This window comes from Hypomesus transpacificus, unplaced genomic scaffold, assembly GCF_021917145.1.
Source record: "Hypomesus transpacificus isolate Combined female unplaced genomic scaffold, fHypTra1 scaffold_138, whole genome shotgun sequence".
NCBI classification, from domain to species: Eukaryota; Metazoa; Chordata; class Actinopteri; order Osmeriformes; family Osmeridae; genus Hypomesus; species Hypomesus transpacificus.
In genome coordinates, this window is record NW_025813712.1 from 189,306 (window position 1) to 217,068 (window position 27,763).

The following is a 27,763-nucleotide window of genomic DNA, read 5'->3' on the forward strand; positions in this document are numbered from 1 at the left end:
CTTGAAATACGTTTTTGGGCAGTAGGCAGGCATTTTACCAGCTCAGAGAAAGTGCCACGACTCCACACTCATAGGCTACTCTGAAAGAGAGAACTCAAGTCGTTGGGGTAATAAAGTTACATTTCTACATCATTTGTAACGTGGCAAAACATTTGTAAGTATTTTTCAATTCAATTTGGTGTAAGGAACTGCTGTGACGTCCCAATGCCAATTTTATAGGAGGTGCAAAAGGACAATTAAGTGTAGTTTGAAAATGAATACATTTTCTCACTTCAGGAAAAAATGCCCCCTCGAAGTGGAACATTTTTTCACAGTTACAGTGTTGCTGGATATTTTTTATTGAACAATTCAGTGTGAGCTTGAAATTGGATTCACTAACCTGTGACCAACAGTTTTTCTTTATTTTGCAACGGGTTTCTGTGGAAACAATAATAAGCCGTTTTGGGCAACTTACGACCTGCGATTGTTGATCTTGAATCATGGCAAAGTGTGTTTTATAATTGTTTGTCGATTGAAAGATTTTTGTAAAGTAAAAAGTTACGTTTTATAATTGATTGTGTATTAACCATGGGTGTAGTTTCACCCCTCGTGTATTACTGAAGAAACGAAAGATGCAGACTTGCAGAGGGCAGTCAGGACTGATCAATCAACATCCTCTAATAAAATAAGCGACTGTAATGAATCTTCGTCTGGGAGAGGAGGAGGTGGTGGAGCATATGGAAAATTGCATCACGACATTAGGAATCCTTTTCGACTTGTCTGACTCGAGAACCCAGTAAAATATTTACAGTGAAATTACACATTTATGTTCCTGAACTGTTACCAGCGAGAATAGGATGTTGAGTGTGACGTTAACATTTTGATAACCAAATACTGTTCGAATAGGTGGTTAAATTGTTCAGTTGTTGACGATTAATTAATGTATTTATGTTATTATTTAGTGTGTTAAATAAGTTATTTTGAAGCAAATAAGTCGTAAAGTTTTCTGAAACGTAAGGCAAGTGCTGTACTTTGTTACATAAGTTCCAGCACAAGGGGTTAATTGTCTGTAAAGACACGTAGCCCCCTTCAACTCCATGACTCTTTTGAGACTCCTATGTCAGCATAGTCAATGTTTGTAGGTGGCCTACATTTTACAGTGTCAGTCATACAATTCCGATTAGGGTTAATTTGATATATATATAAAAATAATATATACAAATATATAATATATATATATAATATATACAAATAATTTATGCAATAATTATTTATTATTCCTAGGTTTTACAATTAATTATGTCATTAAGTCTTCTTCCAGAACTGAGATGAATTCATATTTTAATAACGCTGCTTACAACATAAGTGTACCATTATAATATAAAGAGAGGGGGTGTGTCTTTGTTTGATGCAGTAGTAGTCAGCACTTTTGTCACATAAAGCCTTGAGTGTTTGGGCAAAACACTTACCTTTACTGCACAATCTACTTAGATAATCAGTTATTGGAATGTTATGGAAAAGTGTTGTATCCATATGATTAAGCAGTCAAACCAATCTGCACAGTTTATGTTAATTAGTTATCACTATGTAAAAGACGCATAGCATAGCTTGTGTCATCACTATATCCTATGGACTGGGTATTTTTTTTAAATTATCTTACGGAATCAATGTGGGCAGCCCCTTTTTAAATAATCTTTATAAGAAATTTACCTTTTGTAGACTGATGACAGAATGTTGTCTTTGAATGTGTGGCGGAGGGAAGCCAAGTGAGGGGGTGTGTGTGTCATTCTTATATTGTCACATGATAGATTGTAGGACCCCAGGAAGAATAGCTTTCAGCTTATGCTGGAGCTAATGGGGATCCAAACAAACAAACAAATCAAAGGTGTTGCATTACATGCATTCTCCTGTGGTCTAGAGGTTGAGACTAAACTCATCGTTGTTTTGTTCAAGTCCAGACAAATTTCTACGTAGCACATATTAAAACAAGCAGTTTTAGCCACAGTGCTGTACGATCAGCCAAGGCAAAACAAGGTATCAAAATAACAAACATTTATCACTGTCCAGTGACATTTCAGGCTGTCAGAAGTGAGCCCTACAGTGACCACCTTTAAAAAAAAATTATATATATATATATATATATAAATGTGTGTATACTTAGTGTTAAACATTTCTGTTGTGTGCTTACAGCATGGAGCTAATATACAAAATATGTACTAAGGCTCATGCCTTCTAAATAGGCATTGGTAGGGAAGTACAGGGTTTGACACAAATTTTTTGTGTTACTATTTGTAATGGAAACAGAAACAGATCCGTTAAAAATGTATTTAAGTAGTTTCATCAGATGTCTACATTTGTATTTATTTAGCTGACCTTTTATCCAAAGCAACATGCATATCGTGCATATAGAAAGTACAGTAGATCACGGATCAGAAGTAGACAGTTCTACAGTATGTTGGTATTCAGAATCAAGGAACAGTCTGTATTTAATAGTTGCAAATATCTTCAAATTCTAAAATTGTAATTGTACAACACTAGTAACTGACTAAGGAATAAAACAACTTAATGCCAACAAGTCAAATATAGGTGACTGTATTACTGTGTTGCGGTCTGGAGCAGTTGCAATGCACTCACCAGGGTCCCATTCGCAATTTCTTTAATATCTGGTCACTGTCACTATTTCATGTACTAATAATGAAAAGAATAATGGGCAACAGAATCGTTTTGTTCATTGCAGAAAGTCATGTTTCATGGCATTCTCTGTTTCATGAGTAATGGTGACCCGTAATTATTCTGGCCTGTCTGTGTATGTTTCTGTCTGGCCCAGGCTTAGCGGAGGGACACGATTAAACAGATATGGACGTCTACGACCCCCAGACTCTCGGCTTCATGGTCTTTGGTGGATTCATGGTGGTGTCGGCCATTGGGATTGCACTGGTCTCCACCCTCTCCATGAAGGAGACTTCTTATGAGGAGGCACTGGCCAAGCAACGGCGTGAGCTTAGCAAGACCCAACCCCAGCGCTCCGAAAAAAAGAAAAAAGAGAAGGCGTCCGAGAAGAAAGGCAAGGCCAGGAAGAAGGACGATCGGCCCAACGGTAAACTTCCTGACTCGGAATCAGTTGCTGAGCCCGTGGAGCCGATCAGTGAGCCTGAACCCGAACCCGAACCTGCACCAGAGCCCTCCGCAGCCCCCGAGCCCGAACCTGCTGTTCCTGAGCCTGCTGTTGTTGCTGCCGCTCCCACCCCTGTAGACTTGGAGGCCCCTCCTGCCCCATCCCCGAAGGAGAAGAAGAAGAAGAAGGTTGCCAAAGTGGAGCCCGCTCCTGTACTGGAGACTGTCAAGGAAGTGCTTGTCATGGCTGTGCCGCCTGTAGCAGAGGTTGCCCCTGTGATTGCCGCTGCTCCTGTTCCGGTCACCAGTGAGTCACCAGCTGTTAACAAGGCTGAAGAGACCAAGGCAGCAGCCCCCTCTAAGAAGAAGAAGTCCAAGGCGAAGGCAGAGCCAGGTTGGTAATGTTGCTGAAAAGGTTTTCTTTTTTTATGCCATAAAGTAAGACTGGCCTGGTTTAGAAAAAGCCTTTCCTACCTAACCCTTATTAATATAGAGTATGTTTGGAAAACGTTTAATCAGTAAAGTAGCTTGATGGCTCAGCTCACTGGAAGGATATCTATTTGATATACCGACTGTTGTCACCAGGAAGTCAAACGAATGACGTGGATGAGATCATGTTCTTCTCTTCTCTCTTGGTAGTGTCTGCTGTGGTGGACCCTGTGGATGCGCCCCTGCTTCTACCCTTCAAGACCCTGCTGTCCACAGTCAGCAGCATGACGTTCAGCGAAGGAGAAACCCAGAAGCTCATTGAGATCCTCAGTGACAAGCCTGGTCTGGCTCAGGATACCTGGCAACTGGTATGCTATTCTTCTTAACACACATACCTTCATTGTGTGCGCAGTTAATAGACCTACTTTCAAAAGTCAGACCAACAATACAATCAAATACAATACACTACAACACAATAGCTGAGCTTATACATATGTAGGTGTCACACACGATTCAGAGAGGAGGGGAAAGAAAAAACTGTCCTGTGGAAACCGTGGTTACGGTTAATCTGACCTAGACATGATGGTGCATGATAAATATCTTTGTCCGGGTTGAACACTCGCTATGTGTCGACATTTCCCGCCAGTTCACTTCCAGACTGCCAAAGGTTGTGAATTAATGAAGCCTATTAACACAATAATGATAGAACACTCAGAGAACTTTCAAAATTTTGAGGAACATTTTACGAATATTGAGACCTAGACTGCGTTGTTGTTGGCACAATTATGTCTTGTTCATGTAACATTTTTGACATAAAGCATTTTTGAGTATGAAGATGTGTCATGACATAAATGTATTTTCTCCCTGTTCCATAAAGATATATTGATATCATATATATATATATATATCAACAATGTATGTAATGTTTTGATCTTGTCATAGGCTTCTCAGAAGGGTGATCCCCTGGCTGTCCTGAAGAAGCATCTGGAAGAGAAGGAGAAGCAGCTGACAGCTGAGCAACATGATACTACCACTGCCAAGAACCTTGTGAAGGAGCTGACCAAGGTAAACATCAGACTGACCCTCTGCAAAGTGACGAGACAGCAGAGCCTTTTTACTGAGAGCTAATATGTCGCTGACGGGTTGAAAGCCTGTTAGTCCAAAACTCTTTTAAGGAAGTAAAATATATAAACTAATATATTCTTCCCCTTCATTAATACCAATTGGTATTGTATTTTATATCGTTGGAAAGCCTGATTAGTCACCTTTACAACGAGGTACAACTTGTAAGGATTGTGCATTCGTGGAATGAGCAACACAGCTAACCGTGTGGGTAGCGGCCCAAAAATATGTGCCAAAATCCTCTGCAATATTCTTCTGTTGGTATTCACTCTCGTTTTGAGCTTCAAGTGGGATCAGCTTGGGCATACTGTATGTGCCAGAGTGACCAACGCAAACATGTTGGCTAACTTGCGACAAATCCTGCTTGAGGAATTGGATACCATCCCACAGCAGTGTCTGACCAGGCTGGTGACCAGCATGAGGAGGAGGTGCCAAGCTGTTGTGGCTGCATATGGATCTTCGGGGGATTTTCGGGGGATTTTGGCCCAAAGAAATTGGGTCGCTTCCCACACGTTTAGCTGTGTTGCTCATTCCATGAATGCACGATCCTAACAACTTGTACCATGTTTTAAAGGTGACTAATCAGGCTATTTAAAATACAATACCAATTGGTATTATTAACGACCAAAATAACGCCTCTGAACTTTTTTGAGGGGTTTGTATTTTCAAATCTCTCTCTCTATATATATAAAGACACAATACCAACTTTGATGATGCGGTGTTCAATTATTCAAATAATTGGTATTTAAATAAATGGTCAGATACTTACATGCCTGTGCTGTGTGCAGTACTTGCAAGATGCATGCGGGGGGGAGCTGAGATGTTTTGTTGACAGTTGAAGTATCCAATTTAAAAGATTTTGTCATAAACACTCTTTTTAATACTTTTGATTGGGAAAATGTTTTGCCAATGCCATCAGACAGACATAAAAGGTGACCAATAGCATTGATTAATGAAAATACAATTATGAAGGTTTCCAGCCTGCAGTGGAGTGTTTTGCATTTTTTCTCAAGTTGAAGAAAAAATGCCAGCAAGTATTAAACTTTATTTAGACAAGAGGTCCTCATCCAAGCAAAGTATTTGTTAAAACAAAAGTTAGTTAGAATCATGGTATGTAATGTCAGGACATTCTTGTCAACACAGGAGCTCAACGCAGAAAAGTCCAAGATGGCATTGTTGGAGACCCGTCTGAGCTCCGAGCTGAAAGCCAGCTGCCAAGAGGTGAAGGCCCTGCAGACCCGCATGCAGGCCTCCTACCAGGATCACGTGGCCGAGACTCAGCAACTCAACCTCAAGGTCAGAGGTCATGACGGATGATGGATCTGGAAATTGACAAGATGCCTAAGATATTTTTTTTATGTGTATTGTCTTACATAAGCAATAATATTATTTGATATTCAATGTTTTATATAAATATTCAAATATTATTAAAGGCTGGATCGGTAAGTTTTGAGATCCTAGCAATTTTCAAACCAAAATATCCCACCACCAAAATAGCCACTCCCCCAAAACACATGAAGGTGCTGCCTGACTACTGCTCCGATGTAGGTAGGTAGACAGACAAGTATCCTGTCCAATCATTGTATTCAGTCCGAATGCCGTCCAATCATTAAGTTGGGTCCTAACTAAATAGTTGTACATGTTTATTACTTTCCTGCGACGCCCACAGATATCTGATTTATTTAAATTTGGCTGATTTATTTAGATTTATTGGTTGCTATCAGGATGTGAAGTTTATTTCAGCAAATATGATGAAATGTGTGTCTCAACAACATTACCTACCCTGCCTTTAAATTAGATTATTTTCTAAACATTCAACCCCATGGGCATGAGACATACTGCTGGTACAAAGCACAGCCAGTACAGATGTTTTGCTTGGCCCTTTTTCTCCACACAGATCCAGAGCCTGCAGGAGCAGCTTGACAATGGTCCCAACGCACAGCTGGCTCGTCTGCAGCAGGAGAACTCAATTCTGAGGGACGCCCTCAACAAAGCCACCAGCCAGGCTGAGAGCAGGTAGGGCGTTTCTACCAGCAGTCAGCATTTTGTGCGCAAACTCTCCTACTTTAGTTTAGTTAAAAACTTTAGATGAGGCTTAAGTGTTAAAAGCTTTTTTTGTGTTTTAGGGCAGGTCTTCATAATATGACAGGCATCACATGCTCAAGTCTAGTTCCCACAACATGCTCTTAGGTGGTTTAGGGTGGGCAAGAGTGGGATTGTCTTCTTCTTGGAAAAAACTAAAGTTTAACACATGTTGTGACGAGAGACATTGTCTCTCTTTATCTTTCTCTCCCTCTATCTTTTCTCTTTATTTCTCCCTCCATCTATTTTTTGTCTGTCTGGCTTCTAGGCAGAACGCGGAGCTGGCCAAGTTGAGGCAGGACTGTGTGCGTTTGGGCAGGGAGCTGGGAGAGAGGACCGAGGCGCTGCAAGTGGATGAGGAGCGCAGGAAAGCCCTGGAGGCAAAGGTGGCGGCCGCAGACGAGCAACTTTCCCAGATCCAGGTGAGCGCATTCCTACCCAGAGATTCCACTACGCACGCTGGGTAGGCTGCTTGCAGCGCGTCCAGGCTCAGGCCACAGTGGTCTCATGCAGTAATCTCTGCATCGTTCAATGACAGACCTATTATGTCTTAATTTATCTTCTCAACCAAAAAAACTCCATTACAAATCAATTAATACTGTCATTAGTTTTTATTATTCAATTACGTGTTTGAAAAACCACTTACAATCTGTTAAAATGGAGTATATAGAATTGAGGGTATACTGGACTGAAATAACATTTTTGGTAAATATGATTTAAATATTATAGTACTACATGCATTTGTAAGGGGCAGTACCACATTAATATAGACAATGTCCTCGCTAAGCAAAAGCCTACAGGATTGGATAGTGGAGATGAGCCAACCATTTGTGGCTCCTGACCTCTCTATTGATCCTCCAACCACAGCCCAGATCCATAGACGTAATCAGGACCTTCCTTGTAGCAGCCCTTTGCCCAATTCCACATCCTAGACTTCCAACCTTGTGCATAGCTATACTGTTGTATAGTAGATTACATAAGTATTATCCATATGGATGTTTCTTTAAAGCTGATTAGATAGCAAGGTGTGTTCTTTCCACCTGTCTGTATCTTAATTTGCGTAATGAACCTGAAGTATGCTAAGGGACTGTCACCTTTCCACTCTCCTTACATTTCTTTCTTTAAACTCTTTAACGCAGGTCATCCCACGAGGAGACTTGCCCTGCCAATAATCGATTATAATGATCGTAGGATCATACCATGATCCACATGCCTTATAACACGTGTCTCATTGGCTGCTGCAGGCCATCCATGCGGAGGAGGAGCAGGCGCTGCGTAAGAAGCTGGAGGGGGCGAGCCAGGAGCTGAGAGTGGCCCAGGAGACCAGCAGCACCATGCAGACCCAGATGGAACAGGCCCATCAAGAAGCCCTGACTATGGCTGGTCAGTAGGGCACGACACTTCTCACACACAACACCCCCCATTCCAAGACTGCTTCACTTACATTCTTCCGGAAGGGCGTTCTGCCTTCATGGGCAATTTACAGATTCTTGATTTGTTGGTTATGCACAAGACCAAGGATATTGTTAAGTTATATAGAAAGGGGAAGAATGTGCTTGCAGATATTTTTATTGGGGTCTATTGATAATGATGACGATTATGGAGTGATGAAGATGATGAGGATAATGATCCTCTACAGAGCTGCAGGAGCGTGTCACAGCTACCGAGACAGAGCTGAAGGAGCGCTGTGAGGAGCTGGAGGCCCTTAAGGCCCAGAAGGAGCAGGCCGAGAAGGAGAAGGAGGAGGACGTCCTCCTACAGGATGAGCCAGTAGAGTGCCAAGCTGAGGAGCAGGTGATTGAGACTGTTACAGAAGCTGCCATCCCCTCCGAACCACAGGTAAGCTAAATTCCTTAGATACTGTAGCAGGTATTCAACCCTACAACCCCCTTCAATTTTTTTTTCATTGGTTGAACTCAATTCCCCTAAAATCCATGTTATTGCGTCCGATTAACACACAACTTCTGTATCTTTGCCATTAAATCTCAGCATATTGTTATTTCTTCTCAGGATGATGTTCCAGATGAGATAGAGATGCTAAAGAACAGGTACTTTCATTTATATTCAAAATAAGTCAAATTTAATCAGTTTATCGATTTCTTCAATGTTTGAACCAGCCTTCCTCCTTAGCAAATGATTTGTTCTTCTATTTTTAGTCTGAAGGAAAAGGAAAGCCAGGTAACCACTCTGGAAGAAGAGCTGAAGCAGTTAAGAGACGAACTGGAGCTTGTAAAAACAGCACAGACCATCCAAGAACCACAACAGAATGGGTATGTTGGCAGACTGGGGCCTGCAACAGTACAGCCTGCTTTGAGTCTATACTATACTGTAAATACATTCTGCTTAATGTATTTGTGCTTTTAGTCTTTCCATAAAGACCTTGCAAACCTTAAATATATTTGTTTGTTTGTTTTCTGGCTCAGGGTGAAAGAAGAGGAAGACCAGATTGTGCAGATAGATAGTTCTGTAAGTTTCTGATAAATAATGTCTATACTCTGTTACTCAGTGTGTGTCCTCTAGTGGTCTGGGGTGGTTCATATTTTTTAATCTTGAACCATTCCGTGTCTGCTATCATTACTGCCTGCCTCTCAAGGCATGGCCATGTCTTTTTTTCATATTTGTTTCTTTTTTTTAGGCTGCAAACATGGTTGAAATTGATCTTTTACAGAACAGGTATGCTCAGGATGCTTGATAAACAAATGACTTTGAATTTGATTTTGTTTTGTATATGGGAAGCACATGTACACACAGATTTTTGCCCCAGTCGGAGAGCTTTATTGCACATGTGTATCTTAATGGATTCAGTCCTTACTTTCATTTAAATGATGTGGATATCTAGTTTTTAATAGACTTCAGATAAAATGAACATTAACAGCTTTAATAAGAACACATTCAAGTGTCATGTAATTAAGTTCAGGATTAAATTTGTCTACATTATTTTACAAAATAGGACATTGGAAGTGGTGCAATTGAAAACCACAGCAGATTCTTTTCTTTTCTTTTATAGTTTGCAAGAAAAAGTGAGCACGATAACATCCCTCGAGGAACAACTACAGACAGTGAGAGCAGAGCTTGAGGCAAAGAGCACTAAAATTGTAAGTTGTCTGTTAACTTTATTTATCCATGTCCTGATCTTAGATGGTTACCTGGGCATTCACCAATATCTTCCTAAGTTATTTCTTAAATTTGTTCTTAAGAAAGTTCCTAAGAAAAATCTACGTGTGATTCATGAAGCGTTCTTAAACAGCAGAATTGTTCGCAGGTGTGTTCTTAGAATGATGAATCCCAATATTTCGTAAATTGAAAGCTTGTGCCCCGTTGCTCCTATTTAGCATAGGTAAACGCCCCGTTAATTCCCATAAAAGGGCATGAGATGGCAGGGCCGTGTGCACACTCAGAGAAATGTCAAAACGACATGGTCAAGATGATGGAGGGCTCGACAAAAGACGGAAAAACGTAATAATAATTGTGAAGTGGAGGTACAGCTGCAAGAAGTTAGCGACAAACGACACATCATATTTAATAGCGTCAGCTGTGGATACAAAGCAGTAAATAAAACCGATGCATGGAATGCTATTACTCATGCAGTGAAGGCTGTATCTGGAGAAGTGCGCAAAACTGATGAAGTGAAAAAATAAATGGTTTAACTTGAATCTGAATTCTTAAGCAAAAAAACATAGCCTAGAAATCCGTTGACTGTTACAAATATCCATGAGCTGTTCTTGGTAGCCTAAAGCGTTCCAACAGGTAGCCTACTTGTCACTCTCTGCAAATATATCGGTATGGTCAAGGGTGATGTGTTCCCTCCTCAGGGAATGCTCCGCAACATTTTGCAGCAGCAATAAATACGCCATTGTGTGGTGTAGTCCTAGTGTGTGGAAAAAGCCTACTTTGGGCCTATAAATACAGTCATAAGTCACGTATTTGATGGCAAAGTTCCCTGTTAACATAATTGATTTGAATTGAAGGCAAAGCAAGGCTAGTTTACAGTTTTTTGAATGACCCATCTCAGAGTAGCTTTATAGAAAAAAAAAAGAAGACAGAAACATAATTGCTGCAGTAAAGGCTTCATTTGCAACAGGACAAGAAATATGCAATATAGCTTCCATTTACAGTATTACCCTAACTCTGGCCCTTCTCTGAGCGCCACCACGCATTCTAACTCCTCTCCCTTGTCCCACTCCTCTCCCTTGGTCTGGTACTTGTCTCCCTCTCCCTTGTCCTGGTACTTGTCTCCCTTGTCCTGGTACTTGTCTCCCTCTCCCTTGTCCTGGTACTTGTCTCCCTTGTCCTGGTACTTGTCTCCCTCTCCCTTGTCCTGGTACTTGTCTTCCTCTCCCTTGTGCAGGCATTACTGTATTCTTACTTTCTTGTGTTGCTCTATATTTTTCTTTTTCCACACCAGATCAGCCCAAAGAGGTCCTCTTTACGGTCTATACCATATGGTCATGCAATTGAAAGAACCTCAACACCTGAGTGTGTCCTAGTTGGGAATCAGCTGTGATGTACAGTATTTTTATAACTTCAGCTGTTTCTCAGTAGCAATGGAATAAAATACCGGGGATATATTTGTGTTTCAATTCACAATATAAACAGCTGTTCCCCTTTGACTTTAGCCAATAATTTAGGTTTTGAACATGATGTTATCTGTTTTGCTGACAGTGTGAAAGCATTGGTAAATTGGGCAGTAAAAATCGATTGTTTTGGTCTTGGTTGAGCTTGTGTGTAAAAGAAGTTAAAGTATTTAAAATGTGTATTTACTCTATGCATTTTGTGTCAAAGCAACAAGAAATGTGTTAATTGTATAGCCTACACAGACGGATGTTGTGCTCACTGTGTTAAGAATTTAGGAAACTTGTAAAAGGTATTGAAAAAAATGTCATAGCGATTGTAAAATACTGTATTTATACAGGCCTAGCACAATTCATACACAATGGAAATTCCAAGTGCTTTACAAATGAGCAGAAGTGTAAGTGTAGTGTGTATTTATTAAAACAAACAAAAAAAAAAGTAAAATTATGAAAATTATTAGTTGGAAAATTATAAAGGAGAGAAATATTCTATTTTAAATTAGAACGGACGAAAAAGGTATAACTACTTATTTTGCGCGAACATGTCAGCTCTCAATGGTGCGTAAGAGTGCTCTTGGGTGTGCGTAAATTCTGTTCTTACCTAAGAACAAATCCCAAAGAAGAAAACATTGGTGAATGCCAGAATCTTCGTGAAAACTGCTTAAGTGGGGTTTGAGAACACATTTGTACGTAAGAACATTTGGTGAATGAGGCCCAATGTTACTAATCAGACCAGGGTCATAAACAGAAATAACTAGTATCATCACAAACAAACCACTGGAACAGTGCCAAAAAAGTAAAATACTGTACTAACCCAAACACTGCTCCTAGATAGTTCCTAATGAACTATAATTATTTATTTATCAGCCTGAGAGGGATGTGGACACAGACCAGCTCCAGATCTGTCTGAAAGACAGAGAGAGCCAGGTGGCAGCATTGGAAGATGAACTCAAACAACTGAGGGACAACATAGAACTGGGAAAGAGCACCCAGGCTGTAAGTACAAATGTACTTATAAATGTAATGGCTTCAAATGCAGCCCATGCATTAAATAGTATCTTAAAAGACTCCTAAAGTTCTCTATGTAGAGTAGAGTTCCATATATCAAATTTAGGACTAAAAACAATTATCTAATTAAGTCTTAAGACTCGAGCAAGAGGCTTTCAATTTCAGTAAGATGTTGCTGCCTGCTATAGGAAATGGCTCTGTTTGTAAGTGTGGTGACTAACTGTCTTTAATGTCTCTTCAATCCAGGGGTCTGGGAGTGAAACTGAAGCAGAACAACCATTTGAAAGGTACGTGTCTGCCCCCAATGCTATAGACGGGCCCATAGCCATTCCAATTTGGTTCAACTCCAAAATGTCCTTTTGAGTGCAAAGAAGGTGATTGACTGATGGGTATGATGTGCCTTTAGTCTAGAGAAGGATTCACAGATGTTGTCAATGGAGGAGGAGCTCCAGCAGCTGAAAGAGGAAATGGAGCAAGTCAAGAACAAAAGCAACGTAAGTTGATGCATTGTGGGCGGATTCGCTCTTTTATGTCGTTTTTAAGTCAATCAGGGATGATAAGGGCAGTTTAGGCCAGTTCCCCCTTGGGACTTAACAAAGGGTTCATCTTGATAGTCATGCGCAGCCTGACTTGTGTTGGTTATTGAATAAAGTCTGCAAAACAGAGGTATCATTCGGAGTCCCTCTTTCGTAGATATGACCTGTATTGAAGGATACAGAGATAACGGGAAGATGTTGTACAATCCCATTAAGGTTTGAAACTATACAAGAGCCTCAGGCAGTTCTTGGAATTTTAGTCGAGAGTTGAAATGTATATTACTAATAATATGTTCACGTCTTCATATAAGGCGTGATTTTAATATTGAATTTAAAGTTGAGACAAGATAACACTTTATTAATACCCAGGCGGTGGGAAATTTGCCGGCGTTCAGCATTATATCCTCAGGGTCCAACTAATCCGAACTAATTTTCTGCTTTTAGGACCTCCGTGAGAAGAACTGGGCAGCCATGGAGGCCTTGTCTGCAGCTGAGAAGATGAATGTGGAGAGACTGGCCGAGGCTAAGGGGGCACTGGTCAGTAGCAGCACACCATCCTGATTGACCTCATAGAAAGCCACAATTTACTCACAGCTAAACCATTTCAATTGTTCAAAAATCTTCAAGTGCATTTTTGAAGAGTACAGTAGTGGTGGTAGTTTTTGCGTCCGACTGTCTTTTATGGCCCTAGTGGTAGATACAATATTCAAATATTGTATACTATATACAATATTTACAAATATTAGTCTTGTTCATCTAGAAAAATGACTAACGTGTGCTGGTGTTTTTGTTTGTAGAGCCAAGCTGAAGATGCACTGACATCCTTTCAGACAGAATCCATTAAGACTCTTCAGACCCTCTTCCCCGACATCCCCTTAGAAACTGAGCAGGTGAAAAGGACAAATAGTTAACCAGATGTGTTCATTTTTAACTACTTCATATGTAAACATAAGGGTTATGAGAGTTTTAACTCATTCATTATATGGCATGATGGAGTTTGACCTAATAAATGTATGTTTCTGCTCACCAGAACAACTGGCTGGACTTATTTATCCAGCAAGCACAGGAGAGTAAACATCTACAGCATCAGGAAGCTCAGCAGGAGAGCATTCAAACAACAGACTCTGGGGTAAGGACTGCAGGTCCTTTATGGTCTGTTTACTTTATGACTGTGATGAATGTTTGAGCTTGTATCTAAAAACATTGAACAAAGTCACCAACATGGCTTCTGTCATCACTTCAGGAACTCTTATCAAAGCTTCAAGAGGCAGAGGAATCACAGAAAACACTACAGGTGGAATGTGAGCAGTACAGAACAGTCCTAGCTGAAACTGTAAGGAAACATACTACTTCTAGAGTATTTACTCTAGCTTTACTCCCAACTTTATTTAATTTGATTTGTCAGGGGATTTCTGTGTTATCAGTAATCAGTCATTTCAAACAGGACAGGATATATTGAGGTGGGGCACATGCATGAGAATGCTGGAAGGACGAGACTAGAGATGGCTTTGCTGAGGAAAGTCATGAATAATTGTCAAATAGGGAATGTCACACTGCAGCATGAAACACAGTCTGACTGCATTTCTCTCTCTCCCCCTCTTGTGGTCTCTCTCCTTTTTTTTCCATCTCCCTCCAGGAGGGCATGCTGAAGGACCTTCAGAAGAGTGTGGAGGAAGAGGAACTAGTCTGGAAGGCCAAGATAGCAGAGGCTGAGGAGCAACGGCAAGCGGTACGTGTTTTTTTCTGAAGTTTGTTCTGTGTCTTACCTCTCATAAACACAATATATTTTAACAAGATCCATTGTTCTTTTTTCCTCCAGGCTCTAGATCAGGTGAAGGTGTTGGAAGAAGCCCACGAGGCCATGACAACAGACGGTGAAAACACCGACCAGGTAGAGGCTCACCTATTTTTGCCATAGACAAACAGTGCCTAAACCTTCGTCCATGCCTTAGAATTAGTGGAGGGCCGTTAACCCAGTGGCGAACCGTGAGTACTACAGCTGGGCCTTCACCTCGGCCATCACCGCCGAGAAAAAAAATTATCACGGAAAAAAGCAACAATACGATTAATTGAATGGGTTAAACAAGTGCAATCCTTTACTTAGCTAACGATGACACGGATGTAAACAAATAGACCATAACGTCAATAACATCTGTTCAGGCACACCGAGTAGGCCTACAACGCTCGCCTTCTGCGTAGGAGTAACGCGTATCTATTAAGTGATAATACTCGTATCTGAAGTAGTACACTAACTAAACTGGTAAATAAATTATAGAGATGGAGCAGCATATTTCTTTCACCTTCCACGTTCATCTTGACATTAGCTATAGCTATAGAGCGCAAGCTAACCCCAGTGTCATGGCAACTGAACGTCATCGTATCTGAAAAGCTCCGAGGACCCCGTCCACACTACTACTTGAACCCGGCATTTTCAAATGTCTCCGGCTAGGGAAGCGTATTCGAAAAGCTCAGTTTTCAGTGTCCGAATACGCCGTATTAGTGTGGACGGGAGGTGCAAACGCATACATATGTATGCGTTTCTAAATGTACCCGGGCTACTGTGGATGGTGCCTCTGTCTCTCAACCATAGACATGTATATATGTCTATGCTCTCAACTGCTCTCACCACTCTGCAAGAGATTCGGACTTCATGAAGGCCTACGATCTTTAGTTTTGTTCCCGCCCATTTGAAATCAAAGCGTGATTGGTCGATTTGCCCGTCACTCTTCACACCAAAACACATAGCTTGGCCTAACCAATGAATGAGCCAGCTAATAGAGACAGACGATTCTGATTGTATAACGTTTTCAGGACATGAACTTGACAGTAAGCTTAAATATAGAACATAGATGAGAGAAAATGTATTCAATGTATTAAATTAAATGAGATATATATATATATATATTTAATTATTTATTGAATACTTTAATATTAGTATTAAATATATTATTATTTATAATTTTTTTAGGCCTTCTCTGAAGGCGTAGAAGGCCCTGAAGGTTCCCCACTGAGAATAGGTTAACGGTTAACCTATTCTCAAAGTTGGGTTGGAAGCTGGGTCTATACTACGCAAGCTATGATGACTTTCACCTTGATATTTTTGCGCGGATGTATACCTAGCCAAATTGCACTGTATGGGCCGAGAAAGAGTCTTCGAAACTGTGTGTATGTCTTGTGTATGAAATTATCACATCAAACGTGACGTGCTAACATCAATGGATGCAGCTATGAAGCCGCCAGGTTTGCTTCAGGGAAAATTTATTTTTAAGAAGCTTCCCAAAGGAAACCTCGACCTCGAAGACTAAGGTTGTTTGCAAATTGTGCTATGCGGAATCAGTTTACTGTAGGAGTTCTTCCAGTCTCAAATACCACCTAAACGCAAAGCATCCCTTAGCTAATGCGGAAGGTGCCGGGCCAAGCACTGATGTAGCGCAGGGGAAGAGTCGTCGTCAAACTACGATGTTTGAGTGCAACCGAGGCAAGCCCGTCAGCTCTATCAGCCAAGCTAACTAATCTAATAAGTAAGGGATAATGTATAGAACACCGGTCATTATCGGGAAAATAAGTTGTTTAGCTCTGAAGGGGCTTATTTTTCCGATAATGACAACGGCGTTCTATACATTATCCCACTTATTACACGGCTACTTGCCAACAAAATTACTTAACACAGTGTGTCTTTTTACAATTTATTTTTTACCATTAGTAGTGTTCAGCAGAGGAATAGTTCGCCAAAGACGTTGAACTTCATAGACTGAACATTCTTTAGGCTTCAAATCAGCTGACGTCGCTAAGCAACGGAGTACGCTGGGGTTGAAAAGTTACCGGACTACTTGCGGAGTGCTACGAAAGACGTGAATCCGAGGCAAAAAGGCCACTTTCCTTGACAGCGGTCTGTTATTCATAGCAACGGTCTGTTATCAGAAAATTACAGACCGCAGAACGTTTGGAAGCCCCATTCAAGTGAATGGAGCTTTCTACAGCATTAAGAACAGCCGTGTAATAAACAGTTAATAAACACAAGTAGGCTACATCTTATTGAACATAATTTATTTTCATCACCATTTATCATAGTAGAACCGCTTTCTCAAGCAGTTTGTGATGCATTTTGGAAACAGGAGATCCCCTGGTCTAAATGCGCCACCTGGCTTGAGAAACCCGTTCTCAAAGACTTACTTTTAGTCATTATATGGGTAGCACACATATTCTGAATGCCTTCGGCGGAATTCAAATGAGCCATTTTTATCTATATTAATTCCAAGATTACAGGGAGACTAATCTAGATCAAAAATGTTTCTATGCCCACCACTACTTAGAATACATGCATGTTGCAATACAGCAGTATAGTTTGTGAGTGAATAAAACTCCCTCACAATTTAAGTTGTGTTCCACCTGAACTTGTCTTATGGACATTATCATCCAGTTAGTTATATCTGAAGTTAAGTACACCCTTTTAATGTTATTTCCACAAAAAAAATCTTTTATTGAGGTAAAATGTTAGCCTGACGTTGTCATACTCATAATTCTAGTCAGAATATGAGTCTGAAAACTCTCCGTTGGGCTGTGACTACGCGTGTTTCAACCAAACTCGTAAAACAAATGCCTCTTCGCTTAATTGGATAGACCTACAACCAATCAGAGCAACGTAATATGTTGTTTGTTGAAAACGAATTCAACCCAAGCGCTCTTTCGTGACGTTGTTGATTACGTTACTGTTGATCATCTGTCCATCATCGTATAAAGCCCGCCTTGGAAATTTCATTGGTCCGTCCCGATTCTGGTTTTCTGTAGTTGTCCCCAATACGAGACCCTCCAGACCCAACTTCCTGACCCAATTTTTTTGTGGGCGGGGAGAAGTTGGGCTGGCAGCCAGGCTAGTATAATGTTGTAAGGGGTTAAATATTGGCCAAACAACCAAAGAATTCCCCTATGGTTTAAAGGAAGATGGGAAACTGAACAGTGTATTAGCATGAACCAAATAATGCCAATACCAATAGAATTCCAGGTATTTGACTTTATGGGTTAAAGCAGAGCAAGAATGGTCAAAGTACGGTTAAATTTAATACGCATTTAATAACTTTGCAAATGAATGAAATCAATTACAAGGCAAACATGTTACAATATGAAAGCTTTAAATCTTACCTACTCTACCATGATCATTGTAAATCAGAGAGAAAGCCAGAGGTGAGCAGGAGTAGGACAGTAGGACAAGGGAGAACTGAGGAGAAGGTCTCGGGAGATGAAGAATCCACAGAACAATTAATTACAATTCCCTTTATACTAGGGCTGCAACAAACGATTATTTTGATAATCGACTAATCTAACGATTATTAGATCGATTAGTCGACTAATCATCAATTTTTTCATTGATTAATCAGAATGCTTTGAACGATTATTCAGCTTTTACAATTTGTTAAAACATTGAGTTATACTTATTCTAACTAATAAATCAAACCCAAAAATCACTTCAGCTTTTGTAAAAAAAATTTTTTATTGCACTTTGAGCCAACTGAACAGGCTATTACATCTCTTTTTGTCCAATTGTGTCCAACCTAAATCTAAAATGCTCTCTAAGCATTTTTTCAATCATGTTGCTTTAAAGTATTTAAAAGATAAATAAACTAAAACAAGTCCGTTGTATTACAGACAAAAAAAGGAAGAATGTAAACATATCTCTTGTAAGACAACAGGGTTCTGTTCAATGAAAAACAGTGAGTAACAGTATAATTTCTGAACTGGCTTTTTGTTTGTCTCATTACAATGATCGTATACACTGAACTGTCTAACTGCTGTCTGTGGACATGTTGCTACGGTGTTAGTATCCGTGAAATACTGCGTAATTTGTTATTATCAACTGGTGTAGCTGACTAGCCATCCAGCTTGAGCACACTCACCTCTTGCCGTTTCCATCTCCTCTTGTGCGGGGATGCTTTCATTTTAAATGTTAATGCATGCACGTTGTGCTACCATGGAAAACAAGTTCCGCCTTTCACACATTACATATTACAGTATTTTTTGTTGAATCTTTGGTGAAGACTTAATCAGGCCCGTTTGCACCCTAAAATCAGAGCCTGTTTAAGGAGAGCCTGCCCACTCCCTATTAAGCCCCATTGTACTGTATTTTGTTGCAGTTCCACCAGAGTTCCACTGGGAGTGATCGCGGTCGAGTGCAAAATGAATGGGAGTCTATGGAGCTAAACGGCTACATTTGTCTCTTTCGCCTGATTGTCATTGATAAATCTCAGATTTGATTATAGTTTTTGCATGTGCAACATGGATTACAGGTCAAAAGTTGAATGAACGAGTACTTATGTCCTTTTGATTTCTTACAGGGTAAGTCGTTGTTGCCCATAACACGCTAGCATTCTGCTAACGAATGTTGATTGGTTAGTGAAGGACTGACTACGACCAGAGATCCCGCTTGATGGCATCCGAAGCAGAACCAGAATGTCAGAGCATTAGCAACATTAGCAACAACATTAGCAAGCCAAAACTCTTTCTAGCATGTGTATTGACAGGGAGAGCCTAACCTGTCAGCTGTGTTGTCGATGCCTCGAGAGTAAAGTGGAAGTAACCAGAGCTTGCCTTCAAGCAGTAGCTCTGGTCGTACGATGTGTATGACGTCAATGCCATTTTCAAAGGTTTTTTAGAACAGAAAGGCGACTTTAAAAAAAATCTAACACCCAGTGGTGTGTATTTTTTTTGCCTCCCCTTTCGATTTCAGAATTCAAATTACTAGACAAAAAATCATATCCTGAGAAAAGTGGATTTTGAGGGGTATAGCTCCATAGACCTCCATTCATTCTGCACTCGACCGTTAGCGCCCTCATATGGAACTTGAGTGGAACTGCAACCAGTTCAGAACCCGGAAGTTTCCCGAGAGTGGGAGTTCTCTCTTTATTATACATTCTCTGCTAAAATGTTTACCGCTGTTTTCTTCTATTGGATTGTATACGGGAGGGCTGCATTAGTCTAGCGCTACAGCGCCGCACTGGTCAAATCACGTTATTGCAGGCACTTAAAATAGGTCCTATGAGATCAAACGATTTGTCGACAACAGAAATATTTGTAGACAATCTTTTATCGTCGACGTAGTCGATAACCTCAACTAATCGTTGCAGCCCTACTTTATACACAAGTCCAACCAATCAGACCACATCTTGAATGGGGTTGAGATTCATCAAGTTGAGACCGTCCAGAAACTTCATACTTTAGCATATGAGAGGTGGGGGCAGGTTTGACACCCAGCTTTACAATGTTAACAGATTAAATAGATTAATTGCTAAGCAATTAAAATATGTTTTCATATGATTAATTGTGATATATATATATTATTTATTTATTTTCCCCATGAAAATATTGAATGAAGTTGGTTGAATGAAGTTATAGTTCTATAGTGCCAACTAGTTTTGCGTCACCCATTAGTTTTACCTGTTCAAAAATTATATTTCCTTGTATAGATGTGGAAAACATTGTTGAAAAATGTGTATCCTATTCTCTACAGCTGAAGGAACAGGTGATGCTTCTAGAAGCCCAGCTGGAGAAACAGTTGGAATCTATTAGCTTCAGCCAGACCTACGCTGAGGAGGTGGCCCAGGTAAAACAGTCTGGATTGTGATGAGGAATCTGTTTTCATTTTGATAAACTATCAACTACTTTACAGAAGAAAAAAAATATTGCGATTCAGCCAATACAATTTTTACTTCCTCCTTATACGACCCCAATTCCCCAAAACTTGGGACGATGTGCAAAACGTAAATATGAACAGAATGCAATGATTTCCAAATATCAGAAACTCATATGACATTCACAGTAGATCATTGAAAACCATTGCATGTTTAAACTTAGTGAATGTACCATTTTATGGAAAAAATATTGTACTTTGGAATTTGATGGCCGCAACACGTCTCTAAAAGTTAGGATGGGGTCAATAAAAGGCTGGAAAAAGTAAGTGTTACAAAAAATAAACAGCCGGAGGAACATTTGCAACTAACTAGGTTAATTGCAAACGGGTCAGTAACATGATTGGGTATGTAAAAAGTATCTTGGAAAGGCAGAGTCTCTCAGAAGATGGGCTGAGGTTCACCAATTTGCAAAAACCTGTATCTACTTATTGTGGAACCATTTCAGAATAATGTTCCTCAACGTAAAATTGCGAAGACTTTGAATATCTCATCATCTACAGTACATAATATAATACAATTATTCTGAGAATCTGGAGAAATCTCTGTAAGGGACAAGGGGGAAAATACATTCTGCATGCCTGTGATCTTCAGGCACTCACTGCATAAAAACCAGAAATGATTCTGTAATGGAAATTGTTGCATGGGCTCAGAAACACCTCCAGAACTCATTGTCTGTGAACATAGTTTGCCGTGCCATCCACAAATGCATTTAAAATGGACTAAGGCAAAGTGGGAAAACTGTTCTGTGGTCAGACAAATTGAAATGTGAAATTCTTTTTTGAAACCTTGGACGCTGCGTCCTCTGGACTAAAGAGGAGAGGGACCAACCGGCCTGTTATCAGCGCTCAGTTCAAAGGCCTGCATTTCTGATGGTATGGGGGTGCATTAGTGCCTATAGAATGATCAGCTTGCACATCTGGAAAGGCAACATCAATGCTGAAAGGTATATACAGGTTTTGGAGCAACATTTGCTTGCATCCAGGCAACATTTTAGGGAAGTACTTTCATATTTTAGGAAAACAATGTTAAACCACATCCTGCATCTGTTACAACTGGATGGCTTTGTAATAGAAGAGTCCGGGTGCTGAACTGGCCTAACCAGTTCTTTCACCAGTTAATTATATTTGGTGGATCATGAAACGAATAATATGACAAAGAAAACCCAGGACCGTTGAATCCTGTATCAGACACAAAAGGGACAACATTCCTCTCCCACAACTCCAGAAACTGGTCTCCTCAGTTCCCAGACAGATACAGACTGTTGTTAAAAGAAGAGTGGATGCTACACAGTGGTGAACATGGCCTTGTCCCAACTTTTTTGAGACATGTTGCTGCCATCAAATTTTAAATTACCTTATTCTTTCCTTAAAATGGTACATTTCATCAGTTTAAACATTATACATGTTTTATATGTTCTATTGTGAACAACATAATGGGTTCATGAGATTTGTAAATCATTGTAGTCTGACCGACTTCCCAACTTTTTTGGAATTGGGGTTGTATATAAAATATAGTATATGTATTTCTGAAAGCTTCATGCCAGACTGCTTCTGCCGCTGTCTAGCATAGTATTGCTGTACATTGACTAGGAATCTTCTTTGTTCTCGCAGCTGAAGGGTTTGTTATCAGAGACACAGAGCCAGCTGGAGGTGGCTAAGTCAAAAGCACAGAACCAGGCAATGGAACTGTCTCTGGTACGTTTAACCTCTGTTCTCGTGGATGTTGTTTTTATCAAGCTCTCTGGGCTGTGTGGTCTACTGTTTTACAATAGCCATGTTTGAATACCCTGATAAAGCTATCTCTCATTCGGGGCACTTGTGTGATGGAGCTAGAGCTCTATAACTGAATCTTTTTAAAGAACAGAGGTCCATAAGGGCAATTTTCATTATCTGAGACATTCCCATCAAAAAGACAAACAGACTGCGACTGTGTCACAGACCCACTTCCACGACATGTAACTGCATCTGTAACAAATGCACCAACTGTCTTAATGACATTGCCATGATATGCTGTCAACTTAATGACAGCATCAGCTATGCAATCATTAGGTGCCTATCTGCTTTTGCTTCCCACTCAAAGTACCAAAGTGTCCTGTTAACCGCAGATCTCTCATCAGATGACTCCATCCCCAGTACTAACCTGAACCACTGAAGGATGTTGAAAACATCTGAGCCATTATCAGCGGTCCAGGGCCACATGTACTGTACTCCACTTCATAGATCCACGCTTCCTGTTCCAGGTCAGGGGGCAGCTGAGCGAGGCGGTGGAGCGTGCGCAAAGCAAGGAGATGCCCTCCGAGACCCCCTCTCAGGTCAGGGTGCCAGGCCAGCTGGGTTCACCCTGTACTGGCCTCAGAGAACTATCAGACCATGGAGCTTTCCAACTAAGCTAACAGCATCGCCACACTACTAAAAACGTTGCTGTTTGTACCAGTTAAACTACCATAAACCAAGCTCTAAGTTTGGTACTTTATCTTGTACCACTAACACTATGTATTGATGACTGATCTAGAACATCCATGGAATTTAATTGTGGTCGTTAGTCTTCTTTGTGAATTTTTTCGGGGTTGAACATTGTCACATACTGAAGACATGTCCCATTTCACCCCTGATGGAACAGTTGGATTGAAAAAGGAACAGTGTTTGGAAGGTTCTATTATCCAGTCTGTTAGTTCTCAAAGGCTGCAGCTTATAATATGAGGAGCTAACCATTGCTTATATTCTGCATGAAGCAAGCAAGGCAACTAAACAACTAAAACTATCACCATAAAGACTTCTGTATTGAACATATTTGTGTGGATAAATGCAGACATGCCATCACCAAATAACAGTTTAACACTGCATACTTTGTAGGACCCAGAGCTCAGTGGTAAGGGAGCATGGTGGTCTTTACGTTGTCCAAAAGCTTTTTTAAGAGCACCACTAATCACCTAGCTTTCCCCAAACAATGACATGACCAATTGTGAGTACCTCCAATTTCTTTTCAGCTCCTGTGGGCTACTACAACAATGATCTAGTATTTCCTTTGAAAAGCTGTGAAACTTTAAATGTCAGCTTTGAATGAGCAAAGGAAATCATGCTATTTCCAGGTCCTTTTCCTGAAAAGGAAGAGAAAAAAAACATTTCATAATTAGAAAGTGCATTTATAAACTATTGAATTTATTGATGTTTTTGCATTCGAGAAGCTATATGAGATGTATAGGTAATGCAGCAGGGAGCTGGTTTGTAGGGTGGGATGTTTTAGAACTGGGCACAGCTTTGGTGTTGTCACTAGTCTAACACTATGTGTCATTGTCTGTTTGCGTCCCACAGGTCCAAATCCAACTCGAACAGTCCACAAATATGCTGCAAACAGAGGAGGAGATGAGACAGCAGCTGGCCAGTGACTATGAAGAGGTAACAGAACGAACAGTCAGACAGGCCTAATCTAGTCAATCCCAGTGTTTTACTAATGAAGTGTGGTTTGTATGTAAAATTGCTTGACCTGGTATGCTTATCTTATTGATACAAATTACAGACTGCACCTTTTAAGACTTGTCACTGTCAACTTAAAGAAATTAAGGATGTAACCTTTATACTGCATGAAAATAACTGTGTGGAAATATTTCCTAATAATGTCTTTTGAAAACTGATCTTGGGTGCAAAATAGATATGAAAAATGTTGTATAGTAATCATTAGGGGTGGTCCCCGGTCGGTACATGTATTCGTACCGAACCGTACGGTACGGGCGTCACGGTTTGGTGCATGAAATTACACGGAGAATACACGGTATAAAATAAATAAAACTTCCGTGCAAATTAATTAATGTAATGCGGAACTACTGTTAGATACCCGTGTTCTTTAGAGACATTTAATCTGAAGCTCCGATTGGCGCCGGCGTGAGTCAGAGATAGGTTAGCTAGCAGCACTAAGGACGAGTATGGCGAGTGGTGGCGACCCACGGAGACCCGCCGGCCTTTTTAAGATTGCAAGTTTGGGAAAACTTCGGTTTCAGCGAAGCTCTCAATATGATGTAAAAAAAGGCAATTGGCAGTTGCCTCCATCTCTTCAGCTACCGCCAACATTTCGACCACTGTAGCGTGCAATATTTCATTCATAAGAGGTGCTGCCATCTTGGATTAGTCAAAAGCAGTCGAAGCATTCAAGTTGAACCACCAATCAGAGACTTTAACCCGGCCCCTGACTTGGTGACTTGGGACAACGGATTTATTTTGCTGCAGCAAGTTACACCGTGGATAAATGTAAGGATGAATAAATAAACGTGAACACATTAAAACATAAAAATATGTATATGTACACACAAATACATGTAACATTTATATATTTAGTGTCTCGTTTAATTAGTAATTTATATATTTTGTATGTCAATTAGGTATTACATTATATAATTAGTCATTTATTTAAGCTTTGTGTTATAGTATTTATTTATTCAATTTTGGTCCCTATAATCCTCCATAGGTAGGCACTGCCTACCTGCCAAAATTCAAACATATTTTTTTTTATTTAATCATTTTATTTAATAAACTTGTATTTGTATTTTTAATGTTTATTCTTGTGATTTATATATGCAATTTGTGTGTTATCCAATTTTTTTGACGTTATGATGACGAATGTAGCAGTTACGCATAATCAAATACAAAAATAAATGTAGAATAAGCAGTGCTTTTACTGTCCGTTCACTGCGGATGACAAGCGAAAAACTCACTTGCGCACTTCGATCCTGTATTCTTCAACATGTACAGTACCAGTCAAAAGTTTGGACACATTTTCCCATTCAAGTGCCTAGCCTCTTACTGAGATCACCGCACGTCACTGGTTGTGGGGTATGTGAGTGTAAATACATCTAACATGCTAATGCATATAACGCATCTGGCGTGTGCTAAATGACAAAAAATATCCGACGCCATCACCCAGGTGTGTCAATCACTGGAACGAGACAAAAAAAAGGGCTTAACCAGCCATTAGATACAATTAGGGCCCAAACAATTACTGACGCAATCGGAATTTACATGTCATCTTCAATGCGACGTATTCACTTGTAGAGGAACCTGGTTTGTTTTGCTTTTCCCTCCGTTCTACCGAACTTGTACCGAACCCTGATGTATGAACCGAACCGTGTCTTCAGTGTACCGTTCCACCCCTAATAATCATGCATGAAGACTTGATTTTAGACAACTCTGTACCGCCATTTTTAGGATTGGCTTGTGAACCCAAGCGCACGACCCAAGGCGTAGAGGTTCAGGGCGGGGTTTATTGAAACAAGAGACAAACTGGAGGAACAACGAAGGGCAGACGGGGCAGGGCAGACGGGGCAGGGCAGACGGGGCAGGGCAGACGGGGCAGGGCAGACGGGGCAGGGCAGACAGGGCAGGGCAGGCAGGGTATGGTAGATGGAGCTGGTGGATCTGCAAACAAAAAAGGCAAGTAAGGATCTAGTCAACAGCTGAATTAACCAACAGGACTGACTGCGTAAACAGAGCAGACGATCTGGCGGTGAGTGGAAGGAACACCAGGATTGAAGTACTGTTGGGTTGATGAAGGGATGGATGGCAGGAGTGTAGGTTTGACGGGTAAGATTGAAAAGATGGTCTTGAATACCGGAGCCTGGAATCAGGAAGTGGAAGGCGTAACAGCCTTCCACTTAACAGCCTAGACTTGTCTCCTTGCTGAAAGAATAAACCGTCGATCTACTTTGACTCGAGCGACTATCATTGCTTAATATTAAAATGATTTTAATATTAAAATGATTTTAATATTAAGCAATGACATATAGGTTTGCTAGAATGATGAAAACAATTTTTACTCTTTCCTACAGACTCAGAAGTGTGTTGCTGCGCTGCAGACCCAGATGGACCAAATGAAGGCAGCAGAGGAGTGTTCCTCTGCAGAACTAAAGGTCATTGTCTATGTTCAGTTTCACAAAATCCTTAACACTCTGTTTATGCATCGGTTAGCAGTAACTTCAGTAATTTCCTCAGCACTTATTTCCCTGTATCAACTATTATCATGTCAAAACAGTGTATGTTAAATAATATTGTCAACCAGTTATTGCCAAACTTCACATTAGGGGAAGAATCAAAGATGAACATAAAATGAACACCAATTTGAATGGGACTCTAAACAGAAACATTTTCTTCAACCTTATTGTTCCTGTCCGCTGTGTTCTATTTCTACAGGAGAGATTAGAGAAGGAGAAAAGGTTGACCAAAGACTTGGGCCAAGCAGCCACCAAGCTGCAGCAACTTCTCAAGGCCACCCAGGAGCAGCTCGCCAAAGAGAAGGACACCGTCAAAACCCTTCAGGACCAGCTTCTGGGACAGGTAGCCTGAGTTTATTCAGTCAATACCAAAGTTACAATTGGTTACTAACTGTAAACGTGTTCAGAAGTATCTGTTAGCTTATTTCCTGCTGTTTGTTTCCAGAATGAAGAGCCAAAGGAAGGGACGTCCGTCTGAGAAGACTGAACGGACATGACACAACTTGCCAACATGCCTTAAAACTTTATACTCATTGTTTTATTGTCTTCTACTCTGTATCGTAGTTTATTTAGTTGAACTGTATCAATTGTGTTAAGGTACAGGGAGTATAGCAGTTTTGTGTATGCATTTTTATTATGCTGAAACCAACAATCAATTGAGGATCTGTCTGGCTATGTCAGAAAGCTCTTGTGTTTTTACCTTTACATTCCTAAGAACACTTAAATTGTCCAGTGTTATTCAAAAGGGAAAATGCTTGCATGTTACACGTGCAGCGACTGGTGCAATCACTTTGTTCTCTTGTCTGACCTTTTGTATGAAAAGTAAGGTTATTCATGGTACAGAGGCAATTCAACATTCATGCATTTTACTATTTGTAGTGGATTGCTACCAAGTGTGAGAATTCGTAACTAAATAAACTATGTAGACAAGTATTGGTTGTGTTCATTCAATATAATGTTCTGGTATCCCAAGAGAAACATGTTTTGGTCCTGTCAAAATGTTCTGTTTACATACTTAGGAAAGGAATGCTAAACTGCAACCGTTTTTTTTTCGAAAACAGGTTGAATGGGTATGTCCTCAGATGGCTACCTAAACACATTGAGAATGTTACTTTCATTTTCCTTGAAAGACTGCATCAAGTATCTAATCTGTAAAGGATCGCAAGCCTACTACTGATCCAACCCCATTATGTTACAGATGAAATACACCAGGTTTTAGGTAAATTAATGTGTGTTTGAGAAAACGTTAAAGAACATAAGTTT

General features: G+C 40.3%; 1 protein-coding gene across 4 annotated transcripts; it reads left to right on the plus strand.

Annotated features, from left to right (window-relative positions):
• Window positions 1-25: 25 nt before the first annotated feature.
• Window positions 26-27,433, plus strand: rrbp1b (ribosome binding protein 1b). Of its 4 annotated transcripts, none has more exons than XM_047051069.1 (30): window positions 26-154; window positions 2,807-3,487; window positions 3,733-3,890; window positions 4,465-4,587; window positions 5,788-5,940; window positions 6,542-6,660; window positions 6,995-7,148; window positions 7,971-8,109; window positions 8,366-8,565; window positions 8,737-8,774; window positions 8,883-8,996; window positions 9,150-9,192; window positions 9,362-9,399; window positions 9,734-9,821; window positions 12,165-12,293; window positions 12,552-12,592; window positions 12,712-12,799; window positions 13,286-13,378; window positions 13,639-13,731; window positions 13,872-13,970; window positions 14,085-14,174; window positions 14,478-14,570; window positions 14,661-14,732; window positions 20,343-20,435; window positions 22,134-22,217; window positions 22,763-22,834; window positions 23,835-23,918; window positions 26,339-26,419; window positions 26,700-26,843; window positions 26,946-27,433. In XM_047051069.1, the coding sequence occupies exons 2-30, from the start codon at window positions 2,836-2,838 to the stop codon at window positions 26,976-26,978; spliced, it is 3,408 nt and encodes a 1,135-aa protein (XP_046907025.1). In that variant the 5' UTR covers window positions 26-154; window positions 2,807-2,835; the 3' UTR covers window positions 26,979-27,433. The 4 variants fall into 4 exon arrangements, with proteins under 4 accessions (XP_046907025.1, XP_046907027.1, XP_046907028.1 ...); XM_047051070.1 differs by having other exon boundaries at window positions 41-107; XM_047051071.1 differs by lacking the exon at window positions 22,763-22,834.
• Window positions 27,434-27,763: the final 330 nt, after the last annotated feature.